We start from the raw sequence: 20601 nt of genomic DNA, 5'->3' as shown, positions 1-20601 counted from the left end.
CCAAGAGGCAACACCCAGGGACTAAGACGGTAATCAGGCAGAGGTCATACACGGGAGGGCAGAGAGAGCAAACTTAGCTTGAGGGGCAGGCAATACTCGGTGGTTGTTAGGCAAAGCTTGGGTCAGGGTCCAGAGGTCCAGAACAGTTGGGATCCGTGAAGGGCTTGTCAGGGGGGGTCAATCCGTGGACAGAAAAAGGGTCGATGAAACACTGAAGGCTTGGAAGGAAACTCTGGATTTCTACTGGCTCGTGGCTGTCGATAATCTGGCAAGGAGGCAGAGGCTGAGAGGTGTTTAAGTAGGGTGTGGACCAGGTGGAACAGGTAAGCAATCAGGCATGGCAGGTGAGCTGAATGAGTGTTAACACAGCATGGACAGGACAGAACATGAATCATGACATCTTACCTTCTTACTCTTTTTTTCTTGAAAAGGATTTGTAAGTCCGTTTTAAAGGTTTAAATTCTGCTGCTGGCTGGTCACACAATCAATACATCATCTTTGCATCTGTTGTACTTCTTCATCACCTGAACAATTAGGTGTAATTGATGGATCTATGAGTTTTTCTCAACTAGAAATTCCTGAAAGGAGAACACCACCATTTCAAGCTCAAGCTCAGTTTAATTACATAGAAGGAAAATCAAGCACACCAAAAAGACCATCTCTAAATAGATCAATAAACAAATAAATAGATTAAAGTTTTGGAATGGCCCAGTTAAATGTTTGACCTAAATTTGACCAAAATTCAGGGGCATGACCTTTAACAACCTCTTTGCAAGGCATGTAAAAGTTATTGTCATCAACATTTTGCTTAAAACTGCCAGTTGTATTTACTTGGTTCAATTTGTCTAATATCATCCTTACTTTATTCATCTGAAACATTTAAGTGTGATAAAAAAAAAACAGAAATCTGGAATGGAACAGATCATTTTTTCAGAGAAGTGTAAGTTTGAAGTATCTGATGGTGGTTAAGTTTATTCTTCTCTTCCACATCTACAAGAAATATGATGAACAACATTTTAAGCTCCAGGTAAAACCTCATAAAAACAATCTGCTCACATTGTTCCTTATTTTTGCCTGTAAACCAGAGCCATTTTAATCTTAAATTAATGTGTTTTGTTTTTGTTACATCCAATATTAATGCTTAAACCTCCAGTAGATTATGCTGCACTCTATTCTCACAGCATATTTCTCATTCTGTTAGGCATCATCACGGCTCATAGATGTTTGCATAAATATCAAGTTCTAACTTTTCTACAGGCTTTTTCCTCGATTCACCCTACCCAACTCAGTTAACAAGTCGCAACTTTTTTTCTTTCTTTTTTCTTTTGACAGGGTAGGTAGGGGCAGGAGGGGTAATGAAAAAGGTAAGTGTGACGAATTGAGGGAAAGGTTGAAGAGGCAAGCTGTGTGTCGATGAAGAGAACAGAGGAGATGAGGGCACAGCAGAGGGGGGACACTGTGTAAAAAAATGCAGAGTTGAAGGGTTGGGAAGAGCAGAATCAGCACTTATGCAAACACTCTGAGGAGCGTGTCACACACACTAATACACACACAAACGCTTGTACACAGCCATCGAAGGAGTTTCGCTGTAATGCTGTTATGAATACCTTCCATATCGGGATGTCATACTGGGCAGAGCTGGCTCTTGGAACAGCGACTCCCTGTTGCGCTGTGAGGCTATTACATGGTCTACCGGAGCTTGACTAATAACATGGACCGGATCAGCCACTTCCCACTTCCTCTTCAGATCATCACGTATCACAGGAGTCGGGGCATTTTACCACCCACTCATGCCAGAGACTTTTCTCAACCCTAATCCCACAGATAGAAACACACACATCCACATACAAGGCCTAGTTATTTTGGTGCAGACCTCTTAACCTTCTCCTATGACGCAGTCCATCAAGTATGAATCAACTGTTGCCACTGGTCAGCTGGCGATCTTCCACTGCAAGGGTTTTACTGTGCTTTGTTTTGCTGTTTATTTCTGTTAATCTATTTGAATAGCTGCAGAGGGCTTTCCAAAAGCACCTCCCGCTGAATTTACTGTCTTGGTGGCTGAGCACACATCTGTCTCTTACTCAAACAGAATTTACACCCAAATTCATGGTCCAGATCGTCTGTGCCTAAACACCTTCATACCCCAATTCCTAAGTCTTTGTTTAGTAAATGTGCAGGCGTGCATGTTTGTGTGACGCAGGGTGTGAGATGTTTGCTGCTGTCAGAGAGAAATGTGTTTGCCACTGAATGGGTGATTTATTTCCCTGTTTGTGTTTTTGACTTTGCTGTGGATTGGAGCAGTTCTATTGACTGATCTAAGTGATTAAGAATGAAGACACACACACACAAAAATTAACCCTAAGGTATTTTTGACTCTCACTACTTTACCATTCAATCACACTAGAAAGTTTGTGTTATGTAACATTTGTAACAGAGTTACACTTGTGATATTGTAAACATTGCTATTTCAATGTGTGAAATATTGTAATCACAATTAAAATGCTTGAATGCATACAGTTTTATGGACATCACAGTGATGGAGAAGAATTGATCATTGAGGAAAAAAATGTTGCAATTACATTTTTTTTCTCATTATTAGTTTAAAGTTTGCAGTCTCAATCAAGACCATTTTAAAGGATTGGTATCAGAGCACTTTATGGATATCAACTCTGATACCCGTTGGTGGTCTGATGGTCGTAATTTTGGCCCAATCACCCACAGCAAGAACATTATGGGCAGTCAAGTCTAAGGAAGTTGTGGTTATATGAAACCAAAAAAAAAGTCTACCAGCAAAAGCTCACTTAAAGTTAGTTTGGTTACATCCGGGGTCATAATCCATCAATCCTACAATAAGTGTGTCAAAATACAAGCTGTTGCAAAAAAAAAAAAAAAAAGGTTTGTGAGGATCTACGTTTTTTTTCCAACAAGATCACAGTGACTTGGTATCTTTCTACTGCAGGAGAGGGAACTACTATTATTATTACTAATAGTAATGCTGATGAAATTCAAGTGGTTTAATAGCACTTTAAAGGTACAAAGTGTTAAAGTCTGGCATTTATTCCAATTAGGTGTCTACCTGGAACCTGGAATTAGTCAATACTTATTTTTGAGTGACTCAGATCAGCTTTGGGCACAACACCCTAAAAGGGGACAGCTCTTGTTTAAACAAACATGAAACACAAGAAATTTTTTGATAAGACACATTTTCAAAGTGCACATTTCAGTGCCAGACAATGAAAATGGCTTCAGGTACATTGAAAATACATTCACTGTATGTATGGAAAGAGAGCCTAAGAAAAACTGTAATGGCATACTATTCAAGGTGTGACAAGCATCAAGCTGCATGGCGTTATTGCAAATGGTGGAGCTCTTACTGAGTAATGCATTTCATTGGGGGAGAGCATTTTACATGAAACACACTTGTCGGCATTATGTCTGTCACTCTGCCTGCCTGCCTGCCTGCCTGTCTGTCTGTCTGTCTTTCTTCCCATCTCACATGGCAAGACATCTCTGCATTTATACCAGGTCCCTCCCTTACCTCAGTTTCCATTTTTTTTCCCTCCATCAATTCGGCGACATCCAGCAGTGGGCCGTGACATTACAGAAAAACAGAGGGAGGGAGAGGGCAGGGGAAAGGAGGTTGGATGGAAGGAAGGAAATAGAGTGAAGAACATTGCAGAAAAAGAGAAATAGAGATTGTAAAGGCAAGAGGAAAAATTTAAAAGTCAGGGTTAGGAGGGCAGGCTCTTAGAAAAAAAAAGATTGAGAAGGAACAAGCGGTGGAGCTATTGAGATGTAAGTGAGGGACTTGTGAGTGATTTCCTCAATGTCATGAGGCAACATGGTGGCTGCTGCAGCCTCGGGTGAAGGAGCGGTGAAGCAAACTTGATGGCCTACAAATCTGATGAGGGGAACTGGTCCCCTTGAAAGAAGGAGTTCAATAATTCAAAGAAGGTGGAAAAGGAGAAAGTACATGAGAAGACGGTGACAGAAGCAGAGCTACTTGCAGACAGGTATTTAGAAAATCTAAGCTCATGAGTGTGTGAGGGTGAGTGTTGCTTGCACACAAAGTTTAGATTGTCTCTCCGCCTCAGCATCCCACGTGTGAGTTTGGATGTCAATGTCAAATGTCTGTCTATACCATGACGGTGTGCCAGCAACTGAGGTCCAGAGGTAGAATTTTTGGAACAATTACCGTCCAGTGAAAGCCACCAGGCTTTGTTGCCAGGTACGCTTTCTGTGCAGAACATCATTTTGGAACAATTCATTCAGCCTGGCAGCGACGCTGCAAGGCCACAATCAAAGCTGCCGCCAGCCTGCAGTGCGGACACAAGCGAAGGAATTATGCCCTTAAAATAACCATGTGGGGGCCATTCAAAGTCCTAACATTCAAAGCACATCTCCATTCTGTACACAAAACACTGGGTCATTTCGCTCAACTGGCACAGTCTTCAAAATGAAAGTGAAGAAAATGTCTCCAGGTCGAACATAGTGAACTTCTGTTTGGCCTGTAAGAGGTTAATAAACCTAGAACTTGCACACCGTGCAATGAGAGTGACACAGTGAGAGAAAGGAATGAAAGAACATTAATTCAGAGGTTTTGCTCTTAGCTAAATTAATGTTGAGTAGGACGACAATTAAAAAGAGGTCACAATGAGTGGGCTGTGACAAGAGGACACCATTTACTATCTTTCTCTATGGTGTATCTTTAAAATTATTTCTAGGGGCCAACTTCTATTCTCACTGCATTGAAAAGTTTTAGAAATCAGGAATTGTTTCTAAGTTGGATGATAATGGCAAGCTAATTAGAAGCTGGCTTCAATTAAGTATTAAGAAACCAGATAATCTCCAGCCATTTCTCCAGCCGCTAATTTGAGAGCAGACATTCATTTATGTGAAAAATGGTATTAATTTTCCCACATACACAAATGCTCATCTCAGGGCCAGCGTAATGATGCTTTTCAGCTTGATAGTTTCTCTTTTTTTCCTTTCATTGGAGCTGGTTATGATGGGGCTGCAGTGCATCCTGCTGGTTGAGCAAAAGCACAACAAGTCTGACATCTTAAGGTGGTCAGGTGAAAAACTTTTGCTTCATGGCTCCTATTAGCGGAATTTGATCTGGTTGATGCAGTAATAGTAAAATTGATGTGACTTCTCTTGTCAGTGCCTGAATTTTTTAGTTTTTCCACCTCTAGTGGAAAAACAAGCCTCTCTCAGAGAAAACATATGAAAGAGTCACAGCTTTAATTGTTGTCTTTTTACTTTCTTTTTCAAAAGGGGATGTTTGAATGAATCATTCATTTGTAATTCATAATTGTATACAGACAAATACTCAGAGTTTCCACACAGCAGTTGGAAATGTAGAAAGTATAAGCTTAGAAACAAATTTTCAAGTCTCAAATGCATGTGGAAAAAGTGTGACATGCTAACTCAGACAGTTTGCAAATAAATCCAACTGAGGTCTGGGATTTAGGAGTGCATGCAGTATCTGCTTGCTAAATTTTAAACTCTGCAGAAATATTGACATTTTTTATAAGATATTTTTAAATAATATGAAGGAAATAAATTTATTTTATATATTGTATATATATTACTTTTGTACTAAATGATTAAAGGAGCTCAAAAACTAGGCCACGCATAGTAGGAGAGATCCCTGTTTTCTCACAGACTTTTAGCCTACTTTTAGTTTCTGACTCAACTGTATTTGAAGCTTACTTCAGTTTTCTTTGCGTAAGCAGAAATATTTAGCCTGAGCGCTTATGTCGATCTTAACACTTTTGCATTTATGACTCCTAAATGTCCTATGGGTGCAGCTCTTCTTATGATGTCTGTGGGGGGTAAAGGATGTTAAAGTAAACACCACTGAAGACAGCTTGTGCAGTAATCCTGATGTTTTTGCATGATCAAAATGCAAAAACATCAATATCACTTAAAAACAGCAGCTTTTTTGATTCTATTCTCTTCACAGACCAAAATCCTGACATTTTTACCTCAAATGTTTGCAATCAAATGAGGACATGAACACCACATGTGGTTCATGCAATGTGAAAGACACCTGTCAACGATTATTACCACAGGTTTGTTAAATGGAACGTTTTCAGTTTGCCTGTGTTGAATGCATAAACTGAGCTTTAAGTATGAAAACGCATATTTAAAGCTCAGTATGTCATGTTGTGTATAATACATATTTTTTTTGCATATTTTACACATTTGTATTTTCATGTACTGTGACATTATGAATCCATCCCTTGCACTGGACCATAACCTTTTTAGTTGATATTTTAAAATCATAGATAAATGTCAAAAACATAAGGTGCATAGATCATAAAGAAAAACTGTGATAATGATTAAATTCACACAACCTCTAAACAGCACTGCTCTGTTGTTTGCACAAGTTTCTGATGTCTATAAGTGTCTTTGGAGTCTTGGGTCTAAATGGCCGTTTTGGTCTAATTTTGAATTTACCCTTATATTTTCACCATAAAAAGTATTTACCTTACCTTGTTTGGTATCATTATTTTCAGAACATCCTAAACTTTGTGATTTTACAGTGTTTGTTTCATTTTGACAAAATTTATTATCACATTGGAGCAAAAAACACACACAGAAACATGACGTCATGCCCGCCACAGGGCGGGCGTCGACCTTAAAAGGTTAATGTTTGCTTTAAAATTTCTTCATAAGAAAGAAATCACATCTGTATAATTTCGGATAATTTACTTCTCTCTCTTCACAAAATGTTGAAATTCTGAGTAATATATTTTTCACTCCTGAAAGATTAGGTAAAATATTTTGTTGGTGCAATAAAACAATGGACAACCTCGACAGTAACAATTAACATCAGCCACTGTGGATCAGACAGGTCTTGCATGTCACAACAGATAATGCAAAATTACGTGTCAATTGGGCATAATTTGTTTTAATTTAATTTTTTTTATTTCTTCTTTAATAAAATAAAAAATAAATAAAAAAACAAAACACTGATAGATAAAGTTGGTAATATTGTGTCAGGTTTTGTGAACTAACTCAACAATTATAGGAGTGTAATGTAATAAAACAGTCATGAGTAAAACTTATTTTATAATTATTTCCTTTAAATGCAAAATCAGATTTTTCAGCTTTTAAACGTATGCTATGGTGTCTAACTTTCATAGTGAAGCAGAACACACAAATCAAAAATAGCTTATTACATGCCTAAAATCTGAAAAATGCAAAATAGATGGTACAACCTGTATTTTATTGCTCCACTACTACCACTTTAATGTGTTGTGACAACACATGAGTTATATATTTCTTGTTAGTTTTGCTGCTTTTATAACTCTTAAAACCTGGAGGGTCTATTTAAATGACTTTCACAACATCTTTACGGTAGACACCCACAAGAAGAGAAAGATTTCTGTGAAACATTTTCCAATAAATACTTTTTTTTTTCTTTAGATTGAATGTGAATGTTGTAAATTATCAGTAAATAATTTATCTGAAACATCACAGCACTTTTCTAAAATTATATCTGAGATTATGTTTTACCTATCAGTGGGATGCATTCAAAGCCAAAACTAAGGCATCTTGCAGTGTAAGTATTTTGCTGCTAACATGAAACATATTTGATCACTCACCCAAAAGCAACCCTCTGGGTTCGGGAGTACATAGAAACAAGCAAAAGGCCACTTGGAAGGCTTATATCAGCATCTTTAGAAGTTTCCATGAAACTTACTGAAGTTGCTGAGTAAGTGGTTCTACTTTAAATTTACAAACCAATAACATGAAGTAAATTCTTGTTCTATATTGCATCTGATCATATTCAATAGAAAGATAGATAGATAGATAGATAGATAGATAGATAGATAGATAGATAGATAGATAGATAGATAGATAGATAGATAGATAGATAGATAGATAGATAGATAGATAGATAGATAGATAGATAGATAGATAGATAGATAGATAGATAGATAGATAGATAGATAGATAGATAGATAGATAGATAGATAGATAGATAGATAGATAGATAGATAGATAGATAGATAGATAGATAGATAGATAGATAGATAGATAGATAGATAGATAGATAGAAGTTTTAAAAGTAAATTAAAAGTAACATTGATTTGTGATGTATATAAATCCAGGAAGAAAAATCACTGAATGAAACAAAATTTTACGTCGTTCTGATGTAATACTGTTATTGTCCACTAGGTCATGCAATTTTCCATGATAAAACTTTCTGCAAACACAATTTGTATTTAATTTCAACCTCTTTCTGCCCTCGCTATATTTTACACTATAAACATATACCTTCACATAAACATCGCTCTTTAAATCACCACTGCAAATCCAAATTTATTGATCCAGTGGAGAAAACCCAAATTTACAAATTATCATCCAGAACATGAGAAAAAATATGCTAATTTCAACATACTTTAACTAAAAGTAATTTAGATCTTGTCAAGTATACTTGGATATATCCTGTAACAGATGTAATCAACTTTCTCAACTCATCAAAGGTTTTCTTTCAACCAAAACCTTAAAAATAGAGAAATTGTGGTCAGCTAGCTGAATTCTCCTTCGGATATGCATACATTTCCATTTCACTGAATATTACTTGTTCGATAGCATCATTTAAAAAAAATTGCTCAATATATGCAATAAAAGATATTAATAATACAGGTGTAAGAAAGATATAAACTTAACAACCAGTTTCAGGAAGCAACAAAAAACTGTTTTTCCACTGTGACCTCTGCAGAAGAGCTGATCATGAAGGTCAGAAAAACTATAAGCCATATGAGTGCACTTCCTGTGTAGCAATGACAGCTATTTTCTGACAGCTATATAAAGGAAATGTCTTTGTACACACAGACAGCATGATGAATGTCTGAAGTAGTATGCTGTAAAGGAGATTTTTGGTACCTTATATTTTACATATTTTAAAAGAAATGCAAATTTAATTGTGATTAATCAGTGCTAGATATTTTTTAACTGATTGACAGTACTAGGTTTTTTTTTCTTATATTACTTCTTTTGTGTTGCTATATTATCTTTTAAGAGATGTCAGTTTCATTTCAAGTTCAAAAGTAACTTCTGGTTGGATTAAAAAAATATTAAATCTAACTCTAACAAGGTATGAATATTTTCGGGCCTAACTGTATGAGGGCTTTACTTTTTATTCATTTCTCTCCTCACAAATCCAAAAAGCACCAGCACAAATGGTCACTGAACTCTTAGAGCTTTGTCAGCAATATCCCTCTGTGGCTAGAAAACTAAAAAGCCAGCGGTTTTGTCAACCACAAGCCAACTCCTGTACAGGGAATGATTCACATATGGTGTGAATAGCCAGCACTTTCCAACAACACAACAGTTCCTATTAAAACACATTTCCACAGGTCATTTTGAATGTATGAGTTAATAATGTTGCTGAAAAAATATTCCAACATGAATCTGCTTATTTAAGAAAGTAAATTTTTTTTCTATGCAGTCATAATAATCCCCAGCTCTGCGGATGTACAATGAACGGCCTCGCGTCAGGAAACAGAATTTCAATAACTGAGTTTATTCATCTGTGAGCAAACCAATACACAACAGTCAGACCAAAAGATGTCCTGACCTTTTTTTTTTTGGTTGTGACAGGAAGTTGTTGAGACAGAACAGCTGCATGGATGTCCCTCCGTATTGTTTGAGATTTCTGAGAGGATCTGTAAAACGAAAATAGACAGAATAGATTGTGCATTTGAACAGTGCTGTTTTTATGTGAACTAAAAAGAAAGTGTGTGCACATGTAATTTTGGAACAGAATCTGAGAATCTCTGAAAAGTCACATTCACATATTCAGGGTTTTAAGTCATTGAGTAACTTAAGAGCTTTTAAGTGAAAAAAGTATATTTTTATTAACACTGTTTGTGGTTTTTTTGTTGTTTTTTTTTATTATTTTGACTCTTGTTTTTTCATTCCCAGGCATCCAGACAAAGCCTGGACACAGGAGAGCCTAACATTAGGAAAAGTACCCATAACCTGTAATTAAAGACTGATAGTTCTAACAATTAACATTGGTTTTGTTCTCTATCATACAGTAAACAGGCAAGTATATTTTGGCATATTGACAATAGGGTTAGTCTATAGCCTGGGAATAAGTCTAATTTCTTCATAGTCATTTTCAATCGTCTCAGTCATTCTCTTTGGCAACACCTTTTTGGTTATGTCCGGTCTTTGACCTTATGTTATAACGCCTTCTCTTAAAAAAAGAGGAAATGGAACAAGGGTGGAAAAAACAGAACTTTGAGGTGCAAAGAGCTATCTACTGTATATCAGATCTGAAAGTACCTGACAGAATCTGAAAGACATATCTTTAAAAAAAGCCTGACATGTATGCACCATCCTTTAGCTGATCAGCCAACAAATTGAGTTATATTTGGTATTTGTTTAATGATTCAGTTCATAAAAGAGAACATGTTGTACTGTTATGATTAGCTGTTAATACCAAACAACCAAAAGATCTAATTTTAGAATAGGTTATTTAAGAAGTTGGTTACCCAATTCTCTATATTCTATTTCAAGAGTATTTCATCCATTTGGTTCAAATTTTCATTGGCTGGTCAAACAGACTTAAAATGGTACTGAGCAGAAAAGGAGTGAAGAAGAAACCCATATTCCCACAAAAACCCTAACAGACTTTTAGAAAACCTGGAGAAATATTGTTTGAGACCTACTGTATAGAAATACAAGAAATCCTGACAGTTTGGGAGCAAAACAGAAAGAAATTAGATATTGTTGAATACTTTTGGATAGCGCAATACATTAGCCATTACAATTTGTGTTTTAAGGAGTTATACAGTATATGCCATATGGACTTTCGTTTGTTTTTGTTACAAAAATCTGTATTAATGTATTAGTGACATTTTGTCTGAGATTCTGATATACTGTTTATGTTTTGCTTATGTCACTGCCGCTTGTATATATTAATAAATCTGATCAAAATGATTTTAAATAATGTCAATGCCGTCTGTATAGTTTTTCTTAAGCAGCTTCAGACCTGAAAAAGACCTGAATAATGTGTAAGGGAAGTATCAGTACTGCACCTTATCAGAAATGGTTCTCAAAGCAGCATCCCAAACAAAACAAGCTGAAGTACAAAAGTATTAATAGAGTCTGACTCTCTTGAAATTCTTCATAATGTTTCACTGTGACCACATGCAGTCAATATTTATCACAGAGTGTTTCTTGTTTCTCTTCAGTTTGTTTTTAATACTTTATGCGTTTGACTGAATGGGTCCTTTATGCAATACAACATATATCACACCAGCTGTGTTCTTTTTCAAAAGATATCAAATAAACATTTTCACTGCAGCTAATCCATAAGATCAGTTTGCAAAGATCGCTCAGGCTTAAAAGAAATATCCTTGTTAACCACAGTTAGGTGTGATAACATGCAGCTGATATGCAACACCTTGTTATTAGATCCTCTTTTAAAGCTTTACTGTTGCCTGGCAGGTCACCACAGCAGAGAGACCAGTCTGACAGTAGAAGAGAAAGGAGAGGCAAGATCAAGCAAGGAAACTAAGAGAAGATGCAGTTTTATACAAAAATGCATTGCTAATCTGACAGAAGTGACGTGGAAAGTAGCCACTTTGCTTTTTTCATAGACATTAACTTATGCAGTTAGATCTTTTTCTTTTTTTTCAATTTCCAGTTTGTAAGGCTTGAAAATTGTTCAAGTTGGACCAAAGAAGAGAGCATCAGACGATCTGAATGTGGAAATATTCTCAAGTTGTTGTGACTTTTTAAACACTCGTCTGGACATTGTTTTCCTCTTCACCATGAGAGCCACGTGGACTGTTTTGATACTGGGTGAGTCACATCTGGCATTAATTTGGACATGAATGGATTATCATCTGTTTCAAGGGTGTAAAAGATATTATATATTGTATTATCGTTTGCCACAAGAAACACTACAGATAAACCAGTGCTGTAACTTTTGTAATTAGTTACTTAATTAAACATGAAGCCATGTAATAAGGCTCTAATTTCAAGTTATCTTCAAATAAGCTCGATTATACTTATTTTATATGTATTTTTGTTAAATATTCAGCTCTCACTGCAAAATGAAAAGTCCTCTGTCAACTATAAATTTAAATTGGTAACTTTACTTTAGATGTAGCACAGTTACGTAACAGCTTTAGTCTCAAAAACACATTTGAGAACAATCTTTAAGTTGTTCATTTGACTAAAAGAGAATTAAACACTATGACCTCATCTGCCAGTACTCACGTTATTTCTTACCAACATAACCACAACCACCAGTCAGCTGACCTCAGTGGAAGAACTGTGTTTTTATGCCACTAGCAACAAGAAGCAACACTGACACATTCTGTTTCTCAAAATCCCCTAAATGTTTTTATTAGAACCAGGATTATTGAACAGTGATCTAAGATTTAATCTCCTCTGTAAAAATCCCAACATATTATGTTGTATACTGCAGTGTCATTTGCTCTGTGCTAATCTGAAAGCCAAATATTATATAGTAAAGTTCCCTAATTACAAACTGTAATTTCTTTTAACACTTATATTTTATTATTAACCATGTAGTTATTTTTATTAACTATCCACTTAGATTGAAAACACTATTAAGAGAAATCTCCTTCAGAAAATATGTTCTGAACAATAAACTTGTAAAGCAACCAGACATCATCATAAATAATAAACTGATTAAGAATATATTTAACATTTAATTTTAAGGATTATCACTGGCAAAGCCTGTGGACTGACCAGCATAAACATTCTCCCTTCCTGTTTTAAATACTCTGAATCACACCCACATAGCCATTCAGGAAACTACAAAGAACTGACAACGCAGTCAGAACGTTGTATACTGCGTTATTATTCACAAGGCAAAGTACGGTGTTCAAAATGCAGTACTCCAGATACTTATGTGAAAATTATCCTGAGATATCTTATAGAAGGAGGCAATACAGAGTGAGAAAATCAAGCCAAAATAATTAGTTTTTTTCAGTGTGTCCATCTCAAAATTCATCATATCTCTAGCTCTAATGTTTTGACTTAATGAATTGTGAAACCTTTCTAAAACACCCTGTATCCTTTAATAAATGTAGTTATTAGTAGCAATAGGTGAAATAGTGAAAATGTGATAGGCTGCAGTAGTGAGTGAGTGAGTGACACTTTGTGCTTGTTTTTCAGCTTTGATCCTTTCTCTTCTCACTGTCCAAACACAAACATTCTGCCCTGAGGGGTTCAACTCGGTTGACCAAAACTGTGTTGGTATGTAATAAAACGTAACTTTCTTTAAAGATACATATATGCAACATATGTGCAGGTCCCTATTTAAAATAACTTTGTTCTTCATCATGCCTCATCATTTTGAGTTTTTTTCTTGGTTTACTAACATTATTGTTGTTTTTATCATTCTTGTTCTTTCTTCACATCAGTATCAATTTCAGTATTAAGCCAAACATCAGTTCATGCTGTAATAACTTTTCACATTTCTCTTTCCTCGACAAAGATATCAATGAGTGTGAAGACGACCCTGAATTCTGTGGAAACTATACAAACTGTTTCAACACAGATGGCAGCCACTACTGCCAGTGCAAGGAAGGTTTCAAGTCAGGAGTTGTGAATTTTACTGCTGCTGCTTTCACATGCACAGGTAAATAGTTTTTAATTAGAAATGACAAACAACCAGATTTCATCCATCATTTCCTATAATTGTTATTTTCTTTTCTGTTTCAAAAAAGATATCAATGAGTGTTTTGAAAACAAAGACATCTGTGGACCTAATGCCTCTTGTCAAAACATAAACTCCAACTACACCTGCAGCTGTAAAAATGGATTTGCCTCTTCTACTGGAGTGGAAATATTTCATGGCCGTGACAACGTCACATGCAGAGGTAACACAATGACTTCATGCACAGTTGTGTTAGTTTGCTTTCCTTTGCATTCACACTGTGCTCCACATTATTTTGCAAGCGATATTTTCTCAGATATTCTTAAATGGTTAATGCAAATGATGGTTAGGGGTGGCCGAATAGTAGGTTCATGCACCGCAAGCCTGTGTAGGATCCTCCACCTTGAGGTTCCAGAGGCACCAGTAGCTTCAAGTAACTGTTTGCTGCTTTGTAAGGTCATTTTTACAGCTGCTCTCTTAACCCGATGAATTTGTCTAATAGAAACCTTCCTCATTATGTCTTTATCTGTACAAACTTTGTTCTGAATCAGCCACAAATCTCTTCACAGTACGATAACGCTTCAGTTTTTGTTAAATATCTAATGTTTTCATACCTTGTCATATAGTGCTACACTATCTGCGTCAGCAGAGACATCTTTGCTCTTTCCCGTATTGCTTGAAACCTGTGGCCTGCTTAACAATGTGGAACATCCTTTTTAAGTAGATTTCCTTTAATTGAGCTCACCAGACAAACTAATCAACCCAGCTCTCTGAAATTAATTATAGTGATTCAAAGACCACGGACACACAATACCATCTATAAATTTAATAGCACAACAAAAAAAATTTCATCTTTATGACATTTAAATCCAATTTGCATAATAATTTGCAACACGGTGTAAGGTGAAAATTTATTTGTGTTCTCAAGTATTTTTACATTCCATACCCCTTCTCATACAGACAGATATAAAGAGTTATTTTTATTTAATCATTCTCATTTTTGATCATTTCTCTTTTTTCACATGAATATCAATTTCAGTATTAATCCAAGCATTAGTCCATGCTATAATTACTTTTCACAGTTTTCTTTTCCTGACAAAGATTTCAATGAATGTGCAGACGACGCTGAAATATGTGGAAAAAATACAAACTGTTTCAACACAGATGGCAGCTACTACTGCCAGTGTAAGGAGGGTTTCAGGTCATCAACAAAAGCTGCGAATTTTACTGCTAAAGACTCTGCTGAATGTAAAAGTAAATAGTTTTTAGGATGAAAGAAAAACCAGTTGTATTATTTTTTCTTTGCATTTCATCTCCAAGTCAATAATTTTTAACATTCCTTCCCTCTGCTAATACAGACACAGATGAATGTAAAAATGAAAATGTTTGTGGTCTGAATGCATCATGTATAAACACACAAGGAAGTTATTACTGCGTCTGCAACGCTGGCTATGCACTGAAATCTGGAAAATCTAGCATTTCTGGGCAGGAGGAGCAATGTGAAGGTGATGAATAGGAAATAATGTGACAAGATTTGCACATTTAAAATCCTTTTCTTATGTCTTAAAATATTTTATCTGAATCAACTATTCAAATTATTTTTTTCAGCCTTGATTTGTTTCCATTTCAGACATATGTAAGATTGATGACACAATTTGTGGAAATGGATCCTGCCTCCATGAAACCAGTGGCCATTACTGTGCATGCTCTGCAGGGTTTACTAACTATGGCAACAAAACGGGTCGTTGTACTGGTAAGAATAGATTTTGTTTTTTCTGAAAGACCAATACAAACAGGTTTAGGGTTTATACCAAACAAAACACTTTCAAAATGATTTCCAGACAGTAAACTATTGGTTTATTTTCTTAGAGCTTCACTGTGGTGTTCTCAAGGATGTGAACAATCTTACAGAGGTAAATTCACAGCATGAATCTTTTTTCTTTTTCGGAATCTGATTTTCCTCTAATGTCTGTTATCAATTACCTTTAGAATGTGAGTTTTTATTTTTTATTTTTTTGCATTCTTCTAGAAATTTGACATGGTTCAAGATGATTTGAAGCAACTGAGTGAAAGTTGTCTGAAGCTCTCAGGAAGTGAAGATTCAAAGGACCTCAATGGAGAAGACTTGCTAACGGTACAAATTGTTTTTAGAAGCAGCCTTTTAGAGGAAACCCATCATGTCAGATGGTGTACAGCCATCTGTACAGCTATGCTGCCAAAGAAGTCAGTTATCTGCCTGATTTTGCTTTAACCTTTAAAACATGTTTTTTTTCAATCTCTCTCCTCCTTTGACTCTAGGTTCTGCTCTCTATGATCGACCAGCTCCTGTCTGCTGGACCTGTCAAAGACAACAGAAAAATCTCCACATTTCTAGACATGGTGGAACAAGTTTTAAGATTTGTTGGACCTTTAATTAAAACACCAAGAACTAAAAGATTCACCAATCACACAGGTGAGCCAGCAATTAATGACTGCTTTCCAAACTAAATAAAATTATAAACACGCCTTCTCTTTTGCTTTTAATTGCATCATTCTGTCTCTTTAAAGTCCATATTTCATGCAATTCATAGTTTTATCTATGGTACAAATTATTTAATACCAATTTGCCACCAGAACTGGAGCTGCTGGTACATACTGGGTCGGCTATACCCCAAGGATTAAAGACTCTGTTGTCTAAGCAGGCTAAAGTGGATATCAAGATGGAAGAAGCTGCAGGAAATCCCTCATCTTATCCCGGTAAAAACATTGTATATAAATAAAACATTTAAAGCACATTAATTTCAAACACTAAACCTGTTTTGTCTTGACATTGAAGGATTTACAACAGTTTCGTTGCTGAGCTATTCAAACCTGGAAGAATCTGCAGGAGGTTTCTTTAGTGGGATGAAAAAGAATGAGAGCCAGAACTTTAAGATAAACTCCAAAGTGGTGACTATCAGTGTTAGCAATACAGACACAAAACACCTGAACGAACCAGTCAATATAACTTTACATCACCTTGATCATGTAAGAAAAAGCCTATTTGTTTCTTTCTTCCATAACATTCAATACTTTAAGATAAATGTGAAACTAAAGCATTTATCTGTTTCACAGTCAAATCAAACCGCCCACACCTGTGTGTTTTGGGATTCCTCTAAGGACGGAGGTGCGTGGTCTGATCGCGGCTGCAGCGTGGTGGAGTCCAAACTAAACTACACTGTGTGTTCCTGTAACCACCTGGGCAGCTTTGCTGTGCTCATGGCCCTCTACGACATAGAGGTTCTACTTCCTTTACTTCATAGTTATTCAGAACATAAAGTCGCTCACATTTGAAAATCCAGTGCTTTAATTTTCCTCATTCTGTCTCCATACAGAGCCGTTTTGAGTTGCAGCTGATCTCCTGGATAGGCCTATCCCTTTCATTAATTTGCTTGTTCTTCTGCATCCTGACCTTCTCTATGATCCGGTCTATCAAAAGCCCAAGAACAACCATCCACCTGCACCTCTGTATCAGCCTCTTTATTGCAACTCTTATCTTTCTCGCAGGCATCTCTCAGACACAGAACAAGGTCAATGCTCTAACAGCTTGTTGTCTTGATAAAAAGTATCTTGAAAGTGTTTGCCTCTAAAAACACATCAGAGAATCAAGCATTAAGACATACTACAACTAAAATGGTACTGAAAGTGCTTACCACTCTAAATACTGTAGTTGTGTATTAATCTTGTTAGAACATATTATCTCAGCAATTAGCTCTTTCTTATACCTTGAACTCATCTTGAAGTGATGCTTTTCACATGCTTCATCTCTACTCTCATTAGGTTGGCTGTGCAGTAGTTGCAGGGATGCTGCACTTCTTCTACCTGGCCGCATTCTGCTGGATGTGTCTGGAGGGAATCCAGCTCTTCAGGATGGTGGTCCTGGTCTTCAACACCAACTTTAAAACCAGCTACATGATGGCAGGGGGCTACGGAGTTCCTGCTGCAATTGTTGCTGTCACTGCATTGATCAATAGAGATGGATACGGGACTAAGAAATAGTGAGCTTTTAATATTCCATCAACTAATATGAATCTCTTTTTTATTCTTGTCTAATTTTGTAACCATTTTCAAATTCTGAAAAAGTTAACCTGTTCAATCAGTTCAATAAAATGTCAACTTACATTTCAGTTGCTGGCTAAACTTGGATTCGATTTGGAGTTTCTATGGCCCTGCCTGTGTCATCATTACTGTAAGTTTTTACCAAAAATGTATTTATTATTTACTTTAAAATTTACATGGGAACCAACCTTATTTCTTAAAATTACTTAAATTTTTTCTCATCATCCAGGTAAACGTTTTCTTCTTCCTTGTCACTGTGTGGAAGTTGGCACAGAAGTTTTCAAGTTTAAACCCTGACCTGGACAGCTTGAATAAAATCAAGTAAGTTACCACTGTTCCACATGTCAACCTACAACTATCAAAAAGCTGAAATCTACTATGACGCATGTTAGTCACATTTTCTTCAGTAAAAGAACCTGTTTAACTTCCTTACTCATAAAATTGAAAAAAATGAGCGCAACATCCTTTGACATAAAAAAATGAAGTTCCTCCTTTTTATCTATGTGCATTTGTTGCCTCCTGCAGGGCATTCACCATTACTGCAGTGGCTCAGCTCTGTGTACTCGGCATCATGTGGATCTTTGGGTATTTCCAGTTTGAAAAGGAAACAAAAGCAATGTCTTATCTGTTCACCTTTTTTGGCAGACTTCAAGGTGTCATGCTCTTTGTCATGCACTGTCTATTTTCCAAACAGGTCAGTCATGACTTTTGCTAAAGTAAACAAACATCACGCTTCAGGTTTTCTACATTATCAGGGATCAAAGCTCAATCTGTTTTCTGATTTTAGGTGAGGGAGGAGTATGAAAACATTCTTTCTCAACTACGTGCACCTCGGAAGAGAACATATTCCGAGTACATCTACTCAAGCAAAGCTAATGTAAGCAGAGATTTAAAATTTTATTCAATAGAAGGAATACAGTTACTGCTCATTAATGCACCGAGACTGAAGTTAAACTATGTCTTTAAAATGTGTTCAGCATAGAGTTAAAAGTAATATTTACATACAGTGTATTAAAAAAACCTTTTTTACTCTTTATCTTCACTGCTTGAAATTAAATCAGGATAAATATTTTCTGTTGCTTTAAGCCCAGTATTATTCATTCTGGTTTAAAATAAGATATGAAGTGAAGCATAGTGTTTGTTCTTGTTGTTTCTGAGACAGCAAAGCTTTCCTCATAAATGTGATATGTTTTTAATTCTCTCACTGTTTGCATTTTCATCTTCAGGCGTCCAGAAGTACCCAGGACACGGGAGAGTCTCACATTTAACTGAGTGATTTCTCTGGGAGATCTCAGAACGTCCATTTTTAAAAATGTGCTCTCTTTGACATGTGCAGTGAAGTTTGGGGCCCCTGAGGGTGGTTGGCCTGTTGCTTTTTTAACTTTGTCTTCTGCTTCCTGCAGCTCTTCTGCACTGATTTAGCCTAACAATTAACTGTTATGTTGACAATGTGCTTTTCTCATTTGGAAACGGTGCAGATTTGTCTGAAGTACAGCCCCATCGATCGGTAATTAGGCATTGCTTATCAAAATAATTTCCTGCTTCTTAACAGTGACAAGACAGATTTAATGGTCATCGGACCCCAGAAACATCACTGGACATTTGGCAGACATGTTCCTCAGTAGGTTTTTAAAGCTAAGTTAAAAAATCACTTGTTCACTTGGTCATATGTGATTTCATTTTATGCGTATTGTTTTTGCTGCTTTTCTTGGAATTGTATTGTTATTTTAACTCCTTGTGATAGTTCAGCACTTTGAATGGCTTTATATATAAAGTTATTATTATTGCTTTTAATAGCTTTGGATCAAAGTCCAGCTACAATATGGATATTAAAGCTTTGAACATGGCTTGTTTGGACAACTCAGACTGTCCATAATTTCATGGCAATACTTTTTTTAACAGTATTTTTGTAACTTGATAAATTATGTAATTTATTTAGGAATTGTACATACAAAAACAGTATTTTTATATGAAAATTTATATGTTCTTTTGTTCAAAGTTACACTTTTGTAGAACTTAATCAGGCACGTCTACTAATGTAAGATCCTTCATTCAGGTACGTATTTCAATCAGCAAGGACAATCCAAAATATACTTATATTGCAAGCTCTTCTTTTAAATCTTTGAGCTTGAGAAATACAAATGAAATCCAAAACACAAACACAGATTTATCATTTGAATTTTTGCTTGAAAAGAGTTGTTTATTCCGCGAGTTCATATGCTATTTGCTTGAAACTGATCTTAGATAAGTTCAGTTGTTATGGTCCTCTGAAATGGTAGCAACGCTGTAACACATGATTTTAGAGCACATTGCATATTTTACACTGATGCTGTTTATTTCTTGTTTACATCGCTTTCTTTGTGTGAATTCTTAAAATATGTATTTTAAATGTAATTTTTTTTAGTTTTGCAAAAATAAATGTAATCATATATATAACATTGCTGATGATTTTGATGCCATTTCTTGATGTGGGTTGAAAAGTATACAGGAAATGGGAGACTTTCTCCTATTCCTTCCTGTTTATGTAAGATCAGCGACATGATGGTAGATAGATAGATAGATAGATAGATAGATAGATAGATAGATAGATAGATAGATAGATAGATAGATAGACAGACAGACAGACAGACAGACAGACAGACAGACAGACAGACAGACAGACAGACAGACAGACAGACAGACAGACAGACAGACAGACAGACAGACAGACAGACAGACAGACAGACAGACAGACAGACAGACAGATAGATAGATAGATAGATAGATAGATAGATAGATAGATAGATAGATAGATAGATAGATAGATAGATAGATAGATAGATAGATAGATAGATAGATAGATAGATAGATAGATAGAT

At 35.9% G+C, this 20601-nt stretch overlaps 1 protein-coding gene across 1 annotated transcript; it reads left to right on the top strand.

The window, feature by feature from the left end:
- Positions 1–11495: 11495 nt before the first annotated feature.
- On the top strand, positions 11496–20121 carry LOC102217824 (adhesion G protein-coupled receptor E1-like). The gene is made up of 19 exons (XM_023348802.1): positions 11496–11835; positions 13183–13263; positions 13505–13648; positions 13737–13889; positions 15025–15171; positions 15297–15419; positions 15536–15579; positions 15696–15800; positions 15965–16118; positions 16280–16402; positions 16482–16672; positions 16760–16924; positions 17020–17214; positions 17465–17682; positions 17813–17873; positions 17973–18064; positions 18269–18437; positions 18531–18620; positions 18970–20121. The coding sequence occupies exons 1-19, from the start codon at positions 11805–11807 to the stop codon at positions 19009–19011; spliced, it is 2328 nt and encodes a 775-aa protein (XP_023204570.1). The 5' UTR covers positions 11496–11804; the 3' UTR covers positions 19012–20121.
- The last annotated feature ends 480 nt before the right edge of the window (positions 20122–20601 follow it).

The sequence above is a fragment of the Xiphophorus maculatus genome, chromosome 16, assembly GCF_002775205.1.
Source record: "Xiphophorus maculatus strain JP 163 A chromosome 16, X_maculatus-5.0-male, whole genome shotgun sequence".
In the NCBI taxonomy this organism is placed as follows: Eukaryota; Metazoa; Chordata; class Actinopteri; order Cyprinodontiformes; family Poeciliidae; genus Xiphophorus; species Xiphophorus maculatus.
Note: the sequence above shows the minus strand (reverse complement) of the source record. Positions and strands in the feature narration are given on the sequence as shown.